At 45.3% G+C, this 19,859-nt stretch overlaps 1 protein-coding gene across 1 annotated transcript in view; it reads left to right on the forward strand.

The window, feature by feature from the left end:
- The window catches only part of TRHDE (thyrotropin releasing hormone degrading enzyme), a 1,998,244-nt gene that overhangs the window by 1,712,360 nt on the left and 266,025 nt on the right, over positions 1-19,859 (forward strand). The window contains exon 15 of the mRNA XM_086918108.1: positions 6,155-6,262. Coding sequence (XP_086774234.1) covers positions 6,155-6,262 — 108 coding nt within the window. The remainder of the gene's footprint in view (positions 1-6,154; positions 6,263-19,859) is intronic.

The raw sequence follows: 19,859 nt of genomic DNA on the forward strand, positions 1-19,859 counted from the left end.
TGACGTTGCCCACTGTTGGGATAACCCTTCAACTAAGTAAAAGGTAGGACATGTAGTGTTAAGTTTTACATGACCTGGTAGTGAGAAACACCCAAATTCATTTTTCACTACTGTGAGGCCTAAGCTTTAGGAAACAGCCTTTACATCGTGGGTGAAGGATGTTATGTCTTAACAACACAGTCAGAACCATGAATGCATTTTTACAATGCATTTCTTTACCACAGAAGTTGTTGGAATGACTTGCCTTAAGGAAAACATTGTTGGACTAATATTAGATTTTAAGTCCAACACTTTCCCTATTGTTGTGCAAACTGGATTTGGAAATGTAAATTAGACTATTCCAAAGCCCAGCACTTTCCCTAAGGCAAGTCGTTGTAATCACTTGTGTTGTAAAAGGAATTATTTGTAAAGACACATTGTGGTCAGACCGTTTTGTTAAGGCAGGCATGGCAAATGCCAGCGTGGTTCCGACATACAACCCTGCACCCCTCACAATTTAATATTGGGAATTCCTTAATACATTTTTAAGCTGTAATTCCAAAAGGAGTAGCTGCATCATGTTTTATATATTTGGAATGGTTTTGATAAATATTCTTTACTGATAAAGTTGGATTTAATATTGCTATTTTAGAAATGCCAATTTTTTTAAAGTGGTCATTTCTCTCCTCTTACTGCTTTGTGTGCCTGCAGCCTGTCATCAATAAACTTCTAGGATGGGTGACAGGTACAATTTGTATATTACCTCTAGACAGCCACAAACACTGGAAGGATAGGTGTGACAGAGAAATCATCTGCCTTCTGATTGCTCTTCCTGGGCAGGGAGAGGGGGGAGCTGGCATTAACACCTGAATGAGCAATGTCATACTTCCCACATAAAGGGCTGATTGCCACCTGCTGAAAGCCTGGAGCCAGGGCCTGTGTGCACTTCAAAGACCATTTTTAAGTCAACCCACTTCAAAGTCACAACTGGGTATACGTACCGGGGCGCTGACCCTACCAACTCAGTGCACTACTGAAGCTGTGGAGAGCTCTTCAAGGAGTAAAAACTACTGTGCTACAAGGATTGCCACTCTGCTTGTCTTTTGCTCTGGAAGAACTTATTTTCTGCTTTGGTGTACTGCCTGCTAATCTCTGCCCTGCTGAGGACAAGGAGTGGACCTATTTCACTTGAACCCAGAGTGACTCAAAGGGCTTGCTGGCATGCCCCCTGTTCTGAAGTCTCAGGGCCATCAAAGACTACCTTCAAAATACCTGAACATCATCTGTGTGTCCTGCCCTGCCAAGTGGTGCCAATCTAGTCCTGGGCCCTTGAAACTGAGCTTCTGCTGGACAGGACTATCAAAATCGACTTATTAACGACTTTGTGCCGATTAGAACTGAATCATTGCTCTTCGATCCCGATGCAGGAGCCGATCAACAACATCACTTTGAGGACTACATGGCTTGATAATAACAGACAGTGCAAGTCCATGAAAATGCAACGCCTAAATCATAAAGGGATTCTTCGACCAAGCCTTCATCGCCTGTGTGGATCGGAACCGATACATTGAGCCTTCGACATTGATGCTTCCTTAATCCAAGGTACTGTTTCAGCTGGACCTGCATGAGTCATGTAGCCAGCCTGCCATCCATTGCAGTCAGCCTGAAATGTAGATTTACCCTGGCCAGCACACTGTCCAGTAACGCTAGGTGCTATTTGCTTCTAAGTACTACATTTTGATTTATTCTTTACTAATTCATAACTCCAGCTCAACTTATTGGATTTTTGTTGTTTTGGTCTTGTTTCATTCATAAAAATATAACCTATTTGTCTAACCCAGTGTGGAATATTTTTATTGTGTGCTCATTGTGTTACTGTGTGTGTGTGTGTGTGTGTTGCACAAATACTTTACACATTGCTTCTTTAAATAAGCCTGACTTCTCTGTGCCACGCTACCAGAGGTTGAGCACAGGTTATCTTTTAGTATGTATCTTGCTTACCCTGGCTAGAGTGGTGGTTCCTATTTGTACAGGTGGCCTACTCTGACAACCATAACCCCCATTTTTAACACATATAATCATCCCATTTCTCCGAACAGCTTTAAGGTCTCAGTGGTGCAGGGAGTGAAGATGACAACAAGTTTTAAGCTCTTTGTGCAGGGTGATCTGGACCATACCATGAAATATTTTAACTTCCATTTTATTATAAGACTGTACCAGTCAGCAACTAAGATTTAATGGATTTATATTTTAATACTGTTGTCCCTGATAGCTAGAGCTTGAAAGCCACTGATCAAACTCAAGTCCGTTCTTTCCATTATAGGTCCCAGTGACATAGGCCACTCTGAAATATTTGTCATATGAAGTTACTGATTCTGATTTATGTTTCACTTATGGTTGGCATATTTACCATCTGATAACATGAGTGCACAGCAATTACATGTCTTCTCCCTAGCCAATGTTCACACATAGCTTTAGAGGGTAGTTTTTAAAGAACCTTCTTGTGAGATCCACTATCAACTACAAAATATTTTCAAATCATGTGTCCATGATTGTCCCACATATATCAGATAGTGGTGATTATTGATTTCCCTTAGTGTAAATGCACCCCATGCTGATCACACTCGGACTGGTTTCAAACACAGCTACCCTCTGCATATCAAAAGGATTACACTTGTATTACCAGTATTGTGTCACTATAGTCGTGTTCACTATGTTTTAAGAATTTAATTAGTGTGAACCTAGTTTAAAGGGCAACAGTGCAGGCACAATTAGACCTTTACAGTAACCAGGGTGCCTGACTCTAGACTACGGGGTTCACGGTTCGATCCCTGGTGCCGGCGGCAGGTTAGCCCAGCATCATGTGACTCTGGGCAATAGCTTGCTTTATCTTCCCGCGGGCCCCCAGTGCCGGGACACCACTTCGGAGGTAGCTGTGCGCTTTACAAATACTGGCATTTCATGTCATTTCCTGCCTCCTCCTCGCCGTCCTTCTTCATTGATAACCCCTAAGTTGTTCGTTTTGCGCTTGCGCATCCGTAAGATGTACAGCGTAGGGGTTATCACTGAAGAAGAATGGTGAGGAGGAGGCAGGAGAGCAGCAATGGCAAGGAGGATGCAGCCATGGCAGGTAAGTGCCTTTTTAATTACTTTTAATTACTTTGGGAAGGTAAAGGGGCCAACTAACTACGCTCCGCCACGGAGTTGTAGTTTTGCCTAAACTGCGCATTCGTAATAGAACGTGGAGTAGGCAAAACTACGTAAACCATGCCGGCAGAGCATAGTTACCCGTCCGGGCTTAATCAGAAATATAATCAAGTGTCTTGGCAGAGATCACAAAGTTAACAAATGTGATTATTAAGAGCAAATAGAGAAATTCACAACTGGACTGTAAGGCAACCACCCAGGAGGACTGAAGAATCAAAACCGTTCTATTGTACTACAAACCATCCCAATCTGTGGGTGTTAGACCTGATTTCCTTGGTGTGGTCAAACCCCCAAACATTTTGTCTTCAGCCCTCCTGTTTTCTGAATTTCAATATTGTTGGCCTTAGGATTCTGTCCGCTTGGCCACTGCTAACCAGTGCTAAAGTGTTTGTGCTCTCTCCATAAAACCTGGTAAAATTTGCCTGCACCTCATTCACCCTTAAATTCATTTGTAATTTCCTAGGGTATGGAACTACATGGTACCCAGGGCCTGTAAATTAAATGCTTCTAGAGTGCCTGCAGCACTCATTGAGATATCCACTAAAGTTGCACTTTAAATCATGTATCAGGTCTGCCATTGCAGCCCGTAGTGCAGTTTTAAACTGATAATTCAACCTTGCAAAATAAATCTTTTGCCGGGCCAAAACATTTTTTATGCATATAAGTCACAGATAGGTACGTCCTCAAAATCTTATAGGGCAGGATGTTTTGGATATAAAAAGTAGGATATGTTTTTTAAGTTTTACAAGTGTTGGTAGTGACGCGCTTGTAGATTCATTGTATTTACTTCTAAGGTCTACTTCTCCCATATACTAACATTGGGTTATCTTATTTAAGTACTAACTTTTTATTGGGAACAGGTAGGAATATTGTGTTTGGACTCAATTGAATTGCAATTTAAATTCCCCTTCCCCTTTAATGGTAAAGTCAGATTTTAGGTCAGAATTCTGAAAATGTCCTAATAGTTTGATGCCTGCTGCCAGCATTCTAGGTCACATGACTGAATGGCTTAGCTGTTGGACTTTGTGTATTCCTCTGAGACAGTGAGACAAAGGGAGCTTGAGCCAGCAGGATGGCCTATCCTGCCTGGATTGCTTGGGGCTAAGCTGTTCTCTGCCCCACCTGCATTTCAAGGGTGTGGCTTTAGCACACACACAAAGGAACCTGGCACTAGTCTTTTGCCATCCCAGACATCTTGGAGCCTTGACAGGCGAAGGGAAGAACTTTCCAGAACCAGAGGTGGGGTAGCCTAGAATATTCCCCTACTTCAAAGGCTGGCACCAGGTATAAATATTGGACCCTCAGAGCAACTCTTCAGGACACTCCTGGGCCTCAGGGGACTGCCCTGCTGCTTGAGACCTGCCTTCTCCTGTAGAGTACTGCCCTGCTACTACCAGAGTACTTCCCTGCTGCTTGAGGCCTGCCATGCTCCCCAGAGGACTGCCATGCTGCTAGAGGCTCGCCTTGTTGCTTGAGCCCAGCCTACCAGAGGGACTTCATGGGCGGGCTGGCTAGCCACCTGTGTCTCCACTGGGGTGAGTCCTAACCCTCCAAGTGGTGCCAGCCAAGTCCTGGACCCTTTCAACTAGTGTTAGATGTGCTGATCAAGCCTAATCCTTAAAGTTGGAGCACCTTTGTAACTATTTCCTCAAAAAGATTTACATTTACAAAAGAAAGCGGTATAGGCTTGATAAACCTCATTGATAAAAAGGAAAAAAATGTATAAAATCTAAATCATCGTAACAACAGTTTATCTATAGTTCTACACAGACAATATTCCACTGTTGTTATCCTGTCTGAAGAACATATTAGTAGTCCTGGGCTAAACTTTAGTTCAGTCTGCATCATTTTGGTAATTTTGCTCAACAAAATTACACAAAATTACTGAGATTTGACCATTCCACCACATTGTGTAATTTCGGGGAGAAATCTTAACACAAAATACTGGTTGGGTAAAATGATTCTCATTTCAGGTAGATTTGTAACCATAGCAGACCTTTTGGGTAATTTTTTAACATGATACTACAACTCTGATTTTGAGTGAGTATTTTGACCATGAGAAACATTTCTTTAACCTAGGTGGTCAACAAACATTTCAGGTAGATTATTTTTACCCCAGTAGATTGTTCAGGTAGTTTTGGAGTGCACAGCTACAAAACCGAATGTGAGCTGCAGTGTTTTTAATCCAAGTGACCAGAAATCATTGTGCAATTACTTTTTCAAGTTGAACTTTATGGGGTAATTTTTGGAGTGTGGGCTCATTTCATGTAATTACACTACCTCAAAGTCCATAAATTGTGTACACCCCTACATAATGTATCAATCTCTAAGATAAACACACATTAGATTTGGGCAACTTTCTCAATTTAAATCTCTTCTTCTTTCACCTCTTATTTTGCAACTCACATGAGTGGTGCATTGTAGTTCTTGGGTTTTTAACATACATGTTCTACATTTTCAGAATCCATATATAAGAGTCTGTGTTAAGGTGTATGCTTTATATACATCTTTACGGATGGAAAAGTGAACAGTTTTTGATTTTATGGTTAATATTTCTTAAAGCTACTTTTTTTCTGTTCTGTGTGAAACTCTATTCCTTCATTCCATGCATAGTAAATCAATGAGTAGATTGTTTACTATGGTCAGTCTCGAAATAGTTCTCTTTTCAGTCCCTCATATGATAAACATCTGTCTCTCCATCTTGTTATTTTCCTTCAATGATGTTTACCTTGGTTTCAGAGGTATGCCCACTTATGTGCAATTATTTGTACAACTATATGTCAACATTACACTTTTTTGGTATAACATTTTAGTACTGCATACAATAATACCTGTAACATGAAATTGACCATAGAACTTTATATTTCTTTAAACCAATTTGTATGATCAACAATTTGACCATAGAACCTTATATTTCTTTAAACCAATATGTATGAATAACAATTTGTACTGTGTTGTGTTTGTACAGAGAACTTCGCCGGGAAGTGATCATGCTGGCATGCAGCTTCGGTAACAAACAATGTCATCAACAGGCAGCAACAATGATTTCCGATTGGATCTCCAGCAACAGAAATCGGTAAGTGTCAATACTATTCCAAATCATAACATTGTGTAGTAGGGATTGTCATCAGTGTTGCATTCCAAAGGCATAAACATCCCTGATATGAATTGATTCATTTGTGGAATTTTCAAAGGCCAACTTAGTCACGTTGGCAAAGGAGTGCTTTACAGACAACTAATCAAAATGAATATAACAAACATTGCACTGTTAAAAATATGCTTTTACATATCCACACGAACAGGCAAAGGTTAAACGCTCACTTCTACAGCATACTATCTATACTAAACACAATTTGGTGAATATTTTTCTGATTCAGTTAAAAGCATTGATTACAGAACTTTAACAACTTAAAATCGGAACTTGAAGGCACAGAAGAAAAGATAATAATGGAAATTCCAAATTGTGTCAGTGTTTAGAGCATCATCATATGGATTAATCAGAGATAACATTTTTATATCTGGTTACACAATCTAACTCCTTATCTTTTATAACCCCTGCCTTCCAACTTGCAGATACTCTGTGAAAACCCAGCAACACATAGTAATGGATTATCTGCCCATCTCAGCATCAAATGATGCACTGAGGGCCTCATTTGCAAGGCCATTGCGCCGACGGTGCGTCACTTTTATTGATGCACCAGTGGCACAGTGTGCCCGCCCGTATATACAAGGCCACGTAAAGACACCCTGCGTGACTTTTCATGAACTTGTAAATATGGGCCCTTTTTCCACATTACTCTGCGTGAGAGGGATGTTCCACTGGTTTCTCTGTGGGTGTTACCACACAATAACCATGGAACCTGGCACATTCACAGATTTACAAAGTTTTGTAAAGCTGGGAATGCGTCTGAATCCTGCGCCTCCCCAGGGGAGGTGAAGGAGTGACGCAACAAGGAGTAATATTTTTATTTATCCTCGTTTTTGCCTGTTTTGATTCATGTAGCATTCTACATCACACATAGAAGAGGAAAATGCCATCAATGATTGTTTTGTGCCAAAAGGTGTCCCTTCCTGCACAAAAACAATCATCCCCGTAACGCAGGCCCACTTGCAACATGTCGCAAGTGTGCCTGAACTGACGTATTACATCCAATTGTGTGCCAGCGCATGGGAAAGCACACGGATGCATCGTATTATTGTTAATACAACACATCCCTGTGCTTTTAAAATGACGCAGTTCGGCGCAACAAAATGGCTTGTAGCGCCGCGCTGAATAATTTTTGTAAATGAGGCCCTGAATCTGAATTTCTGTCTGTTTATTTCTGTACAAGGTGATAGTCCTCCTCTCTTGCTTACAGAGATTGCCAAATATGAAGCAGGAATTTCCACAACAAGAAATTACATGTCACACACACTCCATTGCAGGTGTTTGCTTTGAATGACACATGAAGACAGGTGGAAACAAATAAGGTTTTTCCCAGTCCCTACTTTTACTAATCTTGCATTTCCTTTCAAAGGCTGTAAACTGCAATTATACATTTCTTCTAAGAATGACACATATGTTTCAATTACACTCTAACTGGCAAGCAGTAGAGGGACCTTGTCAAATAACAATCATAAATATACATTATTCTAATAAATGTACCACCTTAAAGAAATGTAATTTTTAAGGAGCTTATACCGTTAGTAGGCTTCACATGCTTCAAGTAATCCAATTTCAGCCAGGTCAATATTTGGATTATAGATCTTACATTCATCTCCAAGACAAATTGACTAATTTTCTTTAAACACCACACTATGAAAGACCATTTCAAAATCAATGATGTTCTATATTTAATTGAGGATCTGAGGCAACAACAATGCTTCTTTTTGGTTGGCTGCTACTTGTTACTTTAACTTTTTTCTCACTAAGCAACTAGTCATCTCCTGATTCTGGACCATTCTTCTTAATATTTCTGAAATCATCCTGTGCATGGGGGTGTGCTCTCTTTGGCTTGGTTAATCTCAGACCAAGGGCCAGATGCATCCAAAAAGCATTTTATGATTCTCAAATAGCGATTTTTACCGATTTGCTATTTGGGAATTGCAAAATGCTATGTATGTAGGAATTACCAAAGATTTTGCGATTCCTTAGTATTACCTAATAGCAATTTGGGAAATAGCGAATCACTATTAGGTAATATTACTCCAGTCGTTCCGATGGGCCAACAGGCCCATAGTTGAGAATTGTTTTGTGTTAGCTAATTTGTAATTACCTAATTGATAACCGCAAATTAGCTTTGGCAAAGCCAAGGGTGTCTGGGGGGCTAATGCCCCCCTGAGGTGCCCCTACAGAAGAAAGTGTGCACATGTAAAGCACACACATGCTCTAGGGGCATGTGTGAACTACACGACTCTTTTAAAAATGCAGTTTTGTGCATTTATCAAAGTTAGCACATGGTTACCATCAAATTTAAGTTGGTGGTAATTAGCGTTTCCTAAATCCACAGTTTGCATTTAGGAAAGGCATTTCACATGTGCATTAGGGATTCGCAAATTGAAATTCCCTACAATTTAGGTAATGAAAAAAAATTGCGATTACCTAAATTGCGAATACAAAGCCTTTCATACATGAGGAGAGGTCATTTTGCATTCGCTTATCGCAGAAATTTGCAACTCGCAACGTTTGCAAATGCAAAATAGTTTCATACATTTGGCCCCTAATTTCTTGAATATAGTCAGGATTGTCTTTTTCATAATGTTGCGACAAGCTCAGCAAAGTGCCACATGAATCACAAACTCCAAACCATTCCCATAGTTCAGGCAGACAGGAGACAACATGTATAGCCATTAGTTTTTAGGTTGGAAAAATATTACAGTATACTGTCGGTACTTTAACCGATGCATTTTTCATTATGCTAACACTTCTGTAGGAAATCCACATTTTTCCTTTTGCTGGACCCTATATTTTTGATTGCTGTAGAACTCCTGGGCACTTTATCACTACTACACTGTAGTGAAGTGCCTGTGATCCTCATTTTAAACCTGCTCAAATTGACATAACTCTTTACCTATAAGTCCCTCATTTATGGTATTAGGTGTACCTAGAACCCATAAGTTAAAAATATCACTAGAGGACCTATTGTGTCATCCACTACAGTGACAGCGCAAACATGGTTTCAGTTCTACCATTGAAGCCTGACTGTAGCAGTGTAAAACCTGAAATTTGGCCTCTCACAATAAACCCTTTTGTATAGCCAAATATGAGTAATTTACCCCTATGCAGGCTTTGTGTCCATATGGCCAGGATGCCCGCCACCCCCTCCCAACACCAATTCCCCATGGGAGGAGACAGACACAAGTTTGAGCTTTTAGAAGGCGGGGGGAGTTACCCCCCCGGCCGTATTTATTAAAATATGAAACAAAATTTAAAACTTTAAATAAAACTTTTCATGAATTATGTACAATTTTATTTCCATTACATTTGATGAAGACAAGTTCTTTGGCTCACCTTAACAGATCTCTAATACAAAGGTTTCCTAGCCGAGTCTAACATCCTGAAAATGCATAACAATCTAAAATAAAATTGTACATCCTAGCATTAAGGGCCAACGGCAAGGTCTTAACCGGTGTCAGATCCCTACTACCAAATTCCCGCCCTCACAGTGTGAGTGGCGCATGCGCAGAGGACCTTACCCTCGTTGCCAACTTTAACTTCCCTTGTCGTGGGGGCCCCCTTTCACTCGATGCCATCTTAAAGGTCGTCCTAGCTCTCGTGCGAGGTATCCGTAAGAAGGACAGCGTGGACTCCCCCCCTTCCCCACACTCTCTTCCGCCGTAGCGGATATCCGGCCCCCGGAAAATTTGTAGGAGGGGCATATAGCCGTCTCCCCCCTGGGAGGGGCCTATGGCCGTCTCCCCCTAGGCGACCCATTCGTAGTGGGTGCCGCCTCCCCGTGGGAGGGGCCAATGGCCGTCTCCCCCTAGGTGACCCATTCGTAGTGGGTGCCGCCTCCCCGTGGGAGGGGCCAATGGCCACCTCCCCCTGGGCGCTCCCATCCGTACTGGGTTGCGCCCCCCCTAGGGACCTTGAAATCACTGCTCACCGATCATGACCTTACCGCCCGACCGAAATAAATACGACAGTTGTTTTACCTACTAAGGGAAGACAAAGACGCCTAATCTGTAACAGCTTGATTATTAACCAACTTAGACATCACTACAAAGGGAAAAAAGTCCTAAAAACAAGACAATTTATAATATTTAATACATTCCTTTACTTTTCTACAAAGGATAAAAGGCCTACAAACATTTATTCAAAAAAGCCATACATTCCTGATGCAAAAAGTGACTGTATCTTTTTAATACATCCAATATCACCAACAATTACTTTATTCAACAAAACATTGCAAAAAGGGGGTGGTGGGTGGGTCAAAATTGCTGCTTGTTTCTTCGAGGGCTCACGAGCGACGAGTGGTGCAGCCTTCAGAGCACTGGAACAAGAGGAAGCCTTGTTGGATTCCCGCTCTATTTATCCTTCTGCGGGAGGGCGGGGGCCCGCCTCAGGTACGCCCATCCGTGCGCGGACTTCCGGGCAGGTGTCTCGGACAACCCCTTCTGGGCGGGAAGGGCGTGCTCCGGCTACGCCACTTTGGGCATACCAGCCGAAACACGACCCCCGCCCACAACGGTTTCCCGGGGGGATCGGGGCACCCATCCATACGTTCGGGGGGACCGAGTGGTCTTCCCTTTCCATATGGCCGGGATGCCCGCCACCCCCTCCCAACACCAATTCCCCATGGGAGGAGACAGACACAAGTTTGAGCTTTTGGAAGGCGGGGGGGGAGTTACCCCCCGGGCCGTATTTATTAAAATATGAAACAAAATGTAAAACTTTAAATAAAACGTTTCATGAATTATGTACAATTTTATTTCCATTACATTTTGATGAAGACAAGTTCTTTGGCTAACCTTAACAGATCTCTAATACAAAGGTTTCCTAGCCGAGTCTAACATCCTGAAAATGCATAACAATCTAAAATAAAATTGTACATCCTAGCATTAAGGGCCAACGGCAAGGTCTTAACCGGTGTCAGATCCCTACTACCAAATTCCCGCCCCCACAGTGTGAGTGGCGCATGCGCAGAGGACTTTACCCTCGTTGCCAACTGTAACTTCCCTTGTCGTGGGGGCCCCCTTTCACTCGACGCCATCCTAAAGGTCGTCCGAGTTCTCGTGCGAGGTATCCGTAAGAAGGACAGTGTGGACTCCCCCCCTTCCCCACACTCTCTTCCGCCGTAGCGGGTATCCGGCCCCCGGGAAATTCGTAGGAGGGGCATATAGCCGTCTCCCCCCGGGAGGGGCCTATGGCCGTGTCCCCCTAGGTGACCCATTCGTAGTGGGTGCCGCCTCCCCGTGGGAGGGGCCAATGGCCGTCTCCCCCTAGCAATCCATTCGTAGTGGGTGCCGCCTCCCCGTGGGAGGGGCCAATGGCCGCCTCCCCCTGGGCGCTCCCATCCGTACTGGGTGGCGCCCTCCCTAGGGACCTTGAAATCACTGCTCACCGATCATGACTTTACCCCCACAAGCCAATAGTTGACCGACTATCCTGCCCCCCATACCTCCTAAAGGTCATGTCTCCTTAACCCCACTAGCCATGCTATGAAGTCTCCTATGAGTAAATCATTCCCAGCCCTGGACAGGTGAACCCCATCATTCAAGTAACAGTGATCGCCCTGAATACACCCATGGGGAATGCTTTGCAAATGCGCGGAGCGAAACAATTTCCCAATTTTGTTGTTGACCCTCTTTACCGAGTGGTTCAACGCCGTTACAGAGAAACCCCCCCGCCAGACTCTCCTGGGGATCATGTGGGACCAGGCAATCGTGCACCCCGGGATCCTCCTAGCCAACCATCTGACTGCCGACAATATGTGTTCAACTAACACCAGTCTTCCCAGTCTTACCAAGTCATTGCCCCCTAGGTGTACTAGGATTACAGATGGCGGTGACCCTTGCCGCCCTAAGAGTCCCTCCACCAACGTTTGAAATTGGCTCATAACAGAGGCCTCCCTTCCCATGGAAGGTTACTCTGAACCCGTATTCCCCAGATGCGTGAGTCGCGTCACCTGCCATGAATACGTCCCCGGCGCGCCTCACGTATGAGTGGCCCACGACCCATACCACTCGATCTCCAGTCGGTGATCCTTGACCGTTGGTCCTCTGGTGTTGGGTCGATCCCCAATTCCGCCCCACGTTACAGGCTTGCGAAACTGTAATCCAAACAAAAGACAACAAGCGTGAGTGCATTTCATCAGTCTTTTACAACATGTGCAGTCGTATATGCCTCTTGAAACAGTTTGAGGACCAACGGCCTAACTGTTTCACTTCTTCCGCACCCAGACCCCGAGCCGTAGCCTCAGTAGCGGCCCCTATTCTGAATGAGTGGGTCCCAAAATCGCACGGGTTCAAGCCCGCCGCAGCAATCTTAAGTGCCAGCACCCTCTGAAACTGAAATTTCGTCAACGGGGTGCCGTCCTTGTGTCTAAGCAGGCTCCCCCCATGTCGCCGGCCTCTGTGCCAGGTAGTCCTCTAAATTCCTTATGGGACAACTGGGGCTCCCTCGGGCGCGCTGCAAAACCACACTACTCCGCAAAGCTTCCTGGTCTGTCTTGGACCTGGCTATCGAGATTAACATAGAATCACCCCGTATTTGGACATGATCCCTGCATAGACCTCCCTCCACATCCATCTTGTTTCTTGCTACGAGTTCACTTACCCGCATGGCCCCATGGAATGCCAATGCGAAAGCCGCTCGGAACAGAACTACCTCGGAAGGGGAGGAGCATGTCTCCTCAAGTTTTGCTAGTAGCAAAGACACTCTTTCTAAACCAATCGGGTGCCTTGTATCTTGTCTGCGACCTTCCAGGCGCTGCCAACCACGGAGCGCCTTCCTGACTAGGAAGGAACCCGTTGGGTCCCGTATGCCGTGGAGCTGTGCCATGAATGATATGGCCGCCCTATGTCTGTTGGCAGTTGCGGCTGATCGGCCTTCCTTATGAAGCGCCAGTAAGAACCCTAGGAAGGATTCCTCCTGCCCCCAGCTATGTCTCCCTACCGGCCCTAAAAAGGCGCAGTATGAACGAAACGCTCCCTCATAGGCTTTCCTCGTGCTGGGCGCTAAGCTGGCTGCCACGAGGTCCTGTAATCCGGGGCACCGATCTGCCATAGTGCTTCGGGGAACGGTGCCGCCACTAGATCCGCTGTGGGTAGATAACCCCTGAAAGCCTGCATGTGTGAACGAGAGAGTGCATCAGCTGCATTATTCAGTATACCCGGCACATGTTTTGCCCTGAATTGTACATTCAATCTCATGCATCGCAATACAATTTCTTTCAACAGTCTCAAGATCCACTTGCAGCGTGCTGCCTGGTGATTAATGCACTCGACCACCGTCATGTTGTCTGACCAAAACACTACTGAGCGGTCCCTAAAGTCTTCCGGCCATGCCAACAGAGCCACCCAAATGGGAAATAGCTCCAAGAATCCAATGTTACCTGTTAGGCCACTGGAGTGCCACCACGTTGGCCATACTTGCGCCGACCATCGGTTACCAAAGATTGCGCCAAAACCCACACTCCCCGCTGAGTCGGTCCACAAACCCAGTTCGTCAGATGACGCTGGGGGTTTGTTCCACGCCACTCGACCGTTGAAGTCCGCCAGGAATGCCAACCAAATGCGCAATGTCCTGGCAAACCTCTGCCGACAGTCTCGTGCGGTGGTGTCCCTCCTTGAGGCCTACCATAGCTTGTGCAATGGAACGTGAGAAGGGGCGAGCCATCGGTATCACTTTCAAGGCAAAGTTAAGCTGACCCACTGTTTGTTGTAACTGGTGCAGGGTCACCTTCTCCTTACCAAGGCATTGTATTAAGGAAGCCCTGAACTTGGCCACCATCTCCATTGGCAGACGGAAGCATCCCTCCACGGAATCGAGCTCAATTCCCAGAAACTCCAGGGAAGTAGATGGCCCCACTGTCTTACCCGGTGCCAATGGGACCCCAAACTCCTGCATGAGAGTGCAGAAGTCCTGCAGTGTCTGTGCACATTCCGTAGTGTCTGCCGTACCCAAGAAAAGGAAGTCGTCTAAATAGTGCATCACCTGTCTACGCCCAGTGGCCTCAGTGAACGCCCATTCCAAAAAGGAGCTGAACATTTCAAAATAGGCACATGAAATTGAGCAACCCATGGGCATGCATTTATCCATGTAATACTTCCCTTGGAACGTGAATTCCAGCAAGCGCTGGTCCCGAGTGTGTACCGGGAGCAACCTGAATGCTGATTCGATGTCTGATTTCGCCATCAAAGCACCGGGGCCCAGGCATTTCAATAACTCGACGGCATCGTCGAACGATGCGTATCGAACTGAACATACCTCAGGGTCAATAGCTTCATTCACCGAGGCCCCCTTCGGGGCCGACAGATTGTGAATGAGTCTATACTCCCCCGGGTCCTTCTTCGGAACCACTCCTAGAGGTGAACACACAAAATCCGCCACTGGCGGGCAGGCAAAAGGGCCTGCTACCCGTCCCAAGCTGACCTCTTTGGTAATTTTCTTGGCGGCTTATGTTGAACAGATAGTTGATTCTTACAGAAGGGGCTCCCCCGAAAATTCCCCGCCGGGATGTTGAAGCCATACAGAAAGCCATTCCTCAAAATCCCGGCGGATACATGATCAGGGTATTTGTTCAGCCAGGGAGTCAAAGCCAAGATGTCGATGGGTGAAGATGACTGCTTCCCAGGCACCGCATCAATCCTGCTTGGATCCCCCCTTTCCTCCCGAACTACCGGACTTGTATCTACAGCTAGTTTCTGGGTGTGAGGAGTTCCCACAGCCCGAACAAGCATGCCGGAACCTACATGTTCCCTGAGGCCTGTTACAGTTACCTTTGTTGAAACCCCAACAAACCCCACGCTTGCCCCCATTCCCACCGGTCTTAGGCTGTGATTCCCCACCGGCGCTCGCCCGATAGGGCAGTGCCGGTCTCTGTTGGACTGTCCCAGACCCGCTCCAGCCTGGTGACGACGTACCCGCCGACCCAGGCAAGAGCTGCTTATGCCATGACACCGTGTCGAGACAATCCCACGTTAAAGCCTCGTCAAACTCTTTAGCTTTTCGAAAGTTAACGTCATAACCCTTCCATTCATTCCCCCCGTACATTGTATAAAAATTCATGATCCTGTTCTGGTAACATGATAATTCGGGCAACACTTCGGGCTTACGCTCCCCCATTACTGCTGTAAACATAGAAAAGGCCTTGACCCAGTTCGCCATGGTCTCATCGACCCTAAATTCCGCCATCTTGGCCCGCCATATGCTGGGGTGCCATAAATCTTTCTGGGTCTTTGCGTATTCTATCTCACGATGGTCGGTCAACAGTGAAAACATGTTAACATATTTGTCCCCCCATATCATTTCCTTCGTGCCTGCCGGGATGTGCTGAGACAACCTTTCCCGCCTTGAAGGCACTGAACACTCCCCAACCAATGGCAATGGGTTCTTACCGGGTTCAACCGCTGTGTCCGCTGTCTTTGCTCGGCCATCCGTTGTAACCCCCGTTGCTACCTGTGGGGGAATATAAGGAACATTCGCCATCCCGGCTTCCCTTGACAGCCGTAACTGCTCAAATATTATTCTGGCTTCCTCGGCCGGGTCCCCAGCAGCCACTGCCCCCCCTGCTTTCTTCTTTAGCCAGGGTAACACTGCCGCTAACTGAAGTGCCAGTTCTGGGGGCATCTGATCATCCTTGACTGGCGTTATCACTACGGGGATTGGTAAACCCACGTCCGGACCTGGTACCGGGCTATCCACCGGTGCGACTGGGTTGATTGCGCCCGGGCTCGTTGGGGGCACCTCTGGGGCTGGGCTCTCCCTGGAACCCGCCCTCCTCTTATTTCTCTCCCCCTTACTCTCTGGGGCGACGTCCGGCAAGGCCGGCCCTATAACTTTCTTAGGCCGCCCGAGAGGTTGTTCTGCGCTGCTATCTGCTTCTTAACATCTGCTAAGCCCCGACCGATCGCATCCACTTTACCCATTTTCCGGTCCATCACCGCTACCCGGTTCACGAGGGTGCGTAGCAACTTCTCCATCTCGGAGCTCTTTCCCGCTTTCTTGCCAGACATATCTTGATTGCGTCTCCCAATTCGATCCGCAAGGTACTAGAGCTTCAATATGCCTGGCCCTGAAAGAAAAACAACAAAGATTACAAGTTCTCAAAATTGCCGCTTGTTCCTTCGAGGGCTCACGAGCGACGAGTGGTGCAGCCTTCAGAGCACTGGAACAAGAGGAAGCCTTGTTGGATTCCCGCTCTATTTATCCTTCTGCGGGAGGGCGGGGGCCCGCCTCAGGTACGCCCATCGGTGCGCGGACTTCCGGGCAGGTGTCTAGGACAACCCCTTCTGGGCGGGAAGGGCGTGCTCCGGCTACGCCGCTTTGGGCATACCAGCCGAAACACGCCCCCCGCCCATAACGGTTTCCCGGTGGGATCGGGGCACCCATCCATACGTTCGGGGGGACCGAGTGGTCTTCCCTTTCCATAAGGAAGGGTGCATGGTATCTACAAGTATGTGTAGTCTGGGTCCCCTCCCCCTCCTTTTCGTGGAGTTGACTTGCAGAGGGTCTATGTGATACAGAGTGTCCGGATTACATCCAGAGGGAGATGCATACATCTCTTTTATTGTAATAGAGAGTACAATAGCCAAACAAAACATGCAACTAAACCATATAGCTTGCTTCCAGCTTAGGGGGACAGGTTAGTCTTGGGTTAGGCTATTTAACCTTCTTGACTAAGTCCTCCTGAAATAGCGTACTATTGGTTTGTTCCCATCTTCGCCTAGGTTTTCCTTTGAGTTTCACGAGTCTCCAGTTACTGGGAGTATTTGTGGAAGAGCCTCAGGAAACGACAAAAGAAGAAGGAAACAACACTAACAAAAAAAATAAACAAAATACAGGTAATGAATGGGCTGTAGTCTAATATTTAACAAAACAGTGCCACTGTCACTGCACCTGTGTCTCGGGTGTTGTTAGAGCTTCATTGTTATGATGTACACCCCATTTACCACCTGTGGTCTGCCAAAAACTTAAAGAGGGAGACTTGCCTATAGCAAGGACCCTCCTGGGACGTTGCAGGGACTATACCAGTAGATTCCTGTCTAGGGACCTCAGCAGTAACCGGAGAGCTTTTCTCATGTCCGTCAGCACATGAAGACGAAGTAGCAGCTCCAGTACCTTCGTCTAGGGTGCTCCCGCTCTTGATTCCTTCAGTCTCCTGATCACACTTGCTCAGCTTGATCTCTGTCTCTTCCGGCATCCAGTTCCCTTCGTTCGCCACCCAAGATTTTCTTCTAGTCTCCTGTGCCCCAGCGTTGTTCGCCTCTTCTATTTCGCGTACCGCAGATACTGGTACGCTAACCTCTGGTTTCCTTTGGCTATCACCGGCCGCCTTGTTGGTATCCGGGGGGGATGCCTGGTTCAGTACTGTACTAGGATATGTAGAAAGTTAATTTTAATATGTTCTTACAGTGACTGGAACCCAACTGCTATTTTCACTGCTGCAGGCACATATGTCCTATGTAGTGTAGAAAACCAGAGTACAGTTAAATGCTAAATCTATATCTTCGGAATGGGACAGAGAAATACAAACAAACTTTTGATTAAAATATTTGATAAAAACGTAATTTATTGGTCACGTCAGACTATTAATAAATATGAAGAAAATGTACATTTATAAAAGGTTACTTTGTCCAGTGCCTGAGGTTCTTGGAAGCTAATTTGTGTTGGTCTCTAACTTCTCCAGCTAGTAATTAGTCCTAAATAGGCGTGAAATGCCTTCCAGGAGCAAACAATAGGCTGACCAGAATAGGCAGAGATTACCCCTCTGAACTCCACTGAATTTTCCAAGTGAGGGCTGTGGGTATCCTTTTTGATACTAGAGTGTCAAATCCAGTTTGAGGGTCAATTCCTGCTTGACAGGTCTGTTGGGTGTACATATAACACATGTGGCACACTTACAATGGGAAAAACCAGGACGCCAAGACAATTCACATGGATCAGCTGTATGGTTGCTTAAGGTCTCTGCGTTTTTCCTACAAGACTTCTGTCTCTGGATGTATTGTGGGATTGTGGGCAAGAAACTGCCTTAATTGGGCTTTAGTGTTAGATGTGGAACAGCACTAGAATTACCACTGTATACTTCCCATATTCACAGCCCTCAGAGCCCCAGTTTAGTGCAGCCAAAGACTTTAGCTATCATTTGAAAATTCCCAAAGAGTGTAGGGATGGCCCTGGAAATGTTCGCCTCATTAGTTAGGGCGTACTCAGGAGCCATTCCTATACACCAGCTAGTGCAAGCATAAATGTGGCACCTCCAGACACTCACTTCAGAACACTTTAATGGATCAGCAGAAGATCATTCTCTGTGACCTGAAAGATGCCCTGAAGTTGTGAACTTGCTCCCTCTTGTCCCAGGACCAATGAAGTGGACCCCACAGTCATAAGGCTCACCTCATGTTCATACTACAGTAATGCAATAAGCCACAAGAGGCCATTTCTTAGAAGTACCCAGTTGACTATTGGCAACTGGACATGGACTGAACCCTGCTTTTGGCCTCTCCCTCTCACAATGAGTGAATCTCTAGTGCCTCCCTTGAGGTCTTGGGGTGCTTTAGAAATCTTCTGTGGTAGAGTGAGACATAAAGATGTAAGTAAGCATGTAAAATCTTTCACCAGCACAAACCGGGTTGGTATGTCTGATCTATTCTCCATCTACATCAGCTTCACATTGTGCTTAGGTCCCAGTCTACCCCAACCATTGACTATCATTGATGTTGTTTTGTACTTTATGGCTCTAATTCTACTTAAAACTTTCAAAGCTCATGTCTCTGCTTCACCTTATTGCATTTATGTAATTTTTAGATCATTATGCTTATTAAATGTTACTCTATTTTGATAACTAAGTTTGGCATTTTTGTTGTTTTGTATTTTGACTTAATTACTGATGTGGTACTTCATAAATATTTGAGCTATTGCCTTAAGTGCTTTGTGCAAGGTGTTGAGCTCAGGTTAATTTAGTGACCATGACAAATAATAATCCAATTTCTTCGAACTTTAACACAAAGTTTCCAGCTGCCCTTGTGGTATACTTGCACAGATGTTAAAATGTTAATTACTAAATGAATATAAAAGGACCCTATGCTTTCACATTTTTTGCTATCTGAGATACTTTTTTCCCCAGAATCATGTTTCTTTCACGTTGATCAAAATTTGATATTGTCCTACAGAACATTGAATCTGCTAATACTGTTTAGCACATTTAGGTATACCCATGAGGCAACTAGATTGTTTTCTGCATAAACACCGATTCAAGTCTCAGAGACTCTCAGGGCCAGAAACAAGGATCACATGTAGATATTACAAAGCTTTGGTAATGCAACTGAAGGACGTGATACTCTGCTTGATATAATAATTTCTATTTTACAATGCACTTAGTTCAAACAGTTTGTAAGTTGTAAGTAGCAGTTGTTACAATTACACAATTCATTGGTAATCAAATTATTAACCTTGGGAGGATAAAAGGCTGAGGTTTATTTGTTTTGCACAGATTTGAATTGTCACCCGCATATCACAATATTCAGAGGTG

The sequence above is a fragment of the Lissotriton vulgaris genome, chromosome 1_1 (genome assembly GCF_964263255.1).
Source record: "Lissotriton vulgaris chromosome 1_1, aLisVul1.2, whole genome shotgun sequence".
Lineage (NCBI taxonomy): Eukaryota > Metazoa > Chordata > Amphibia > Caudata > Salamandridae > Lissotriton > Lissotriton vulgaris.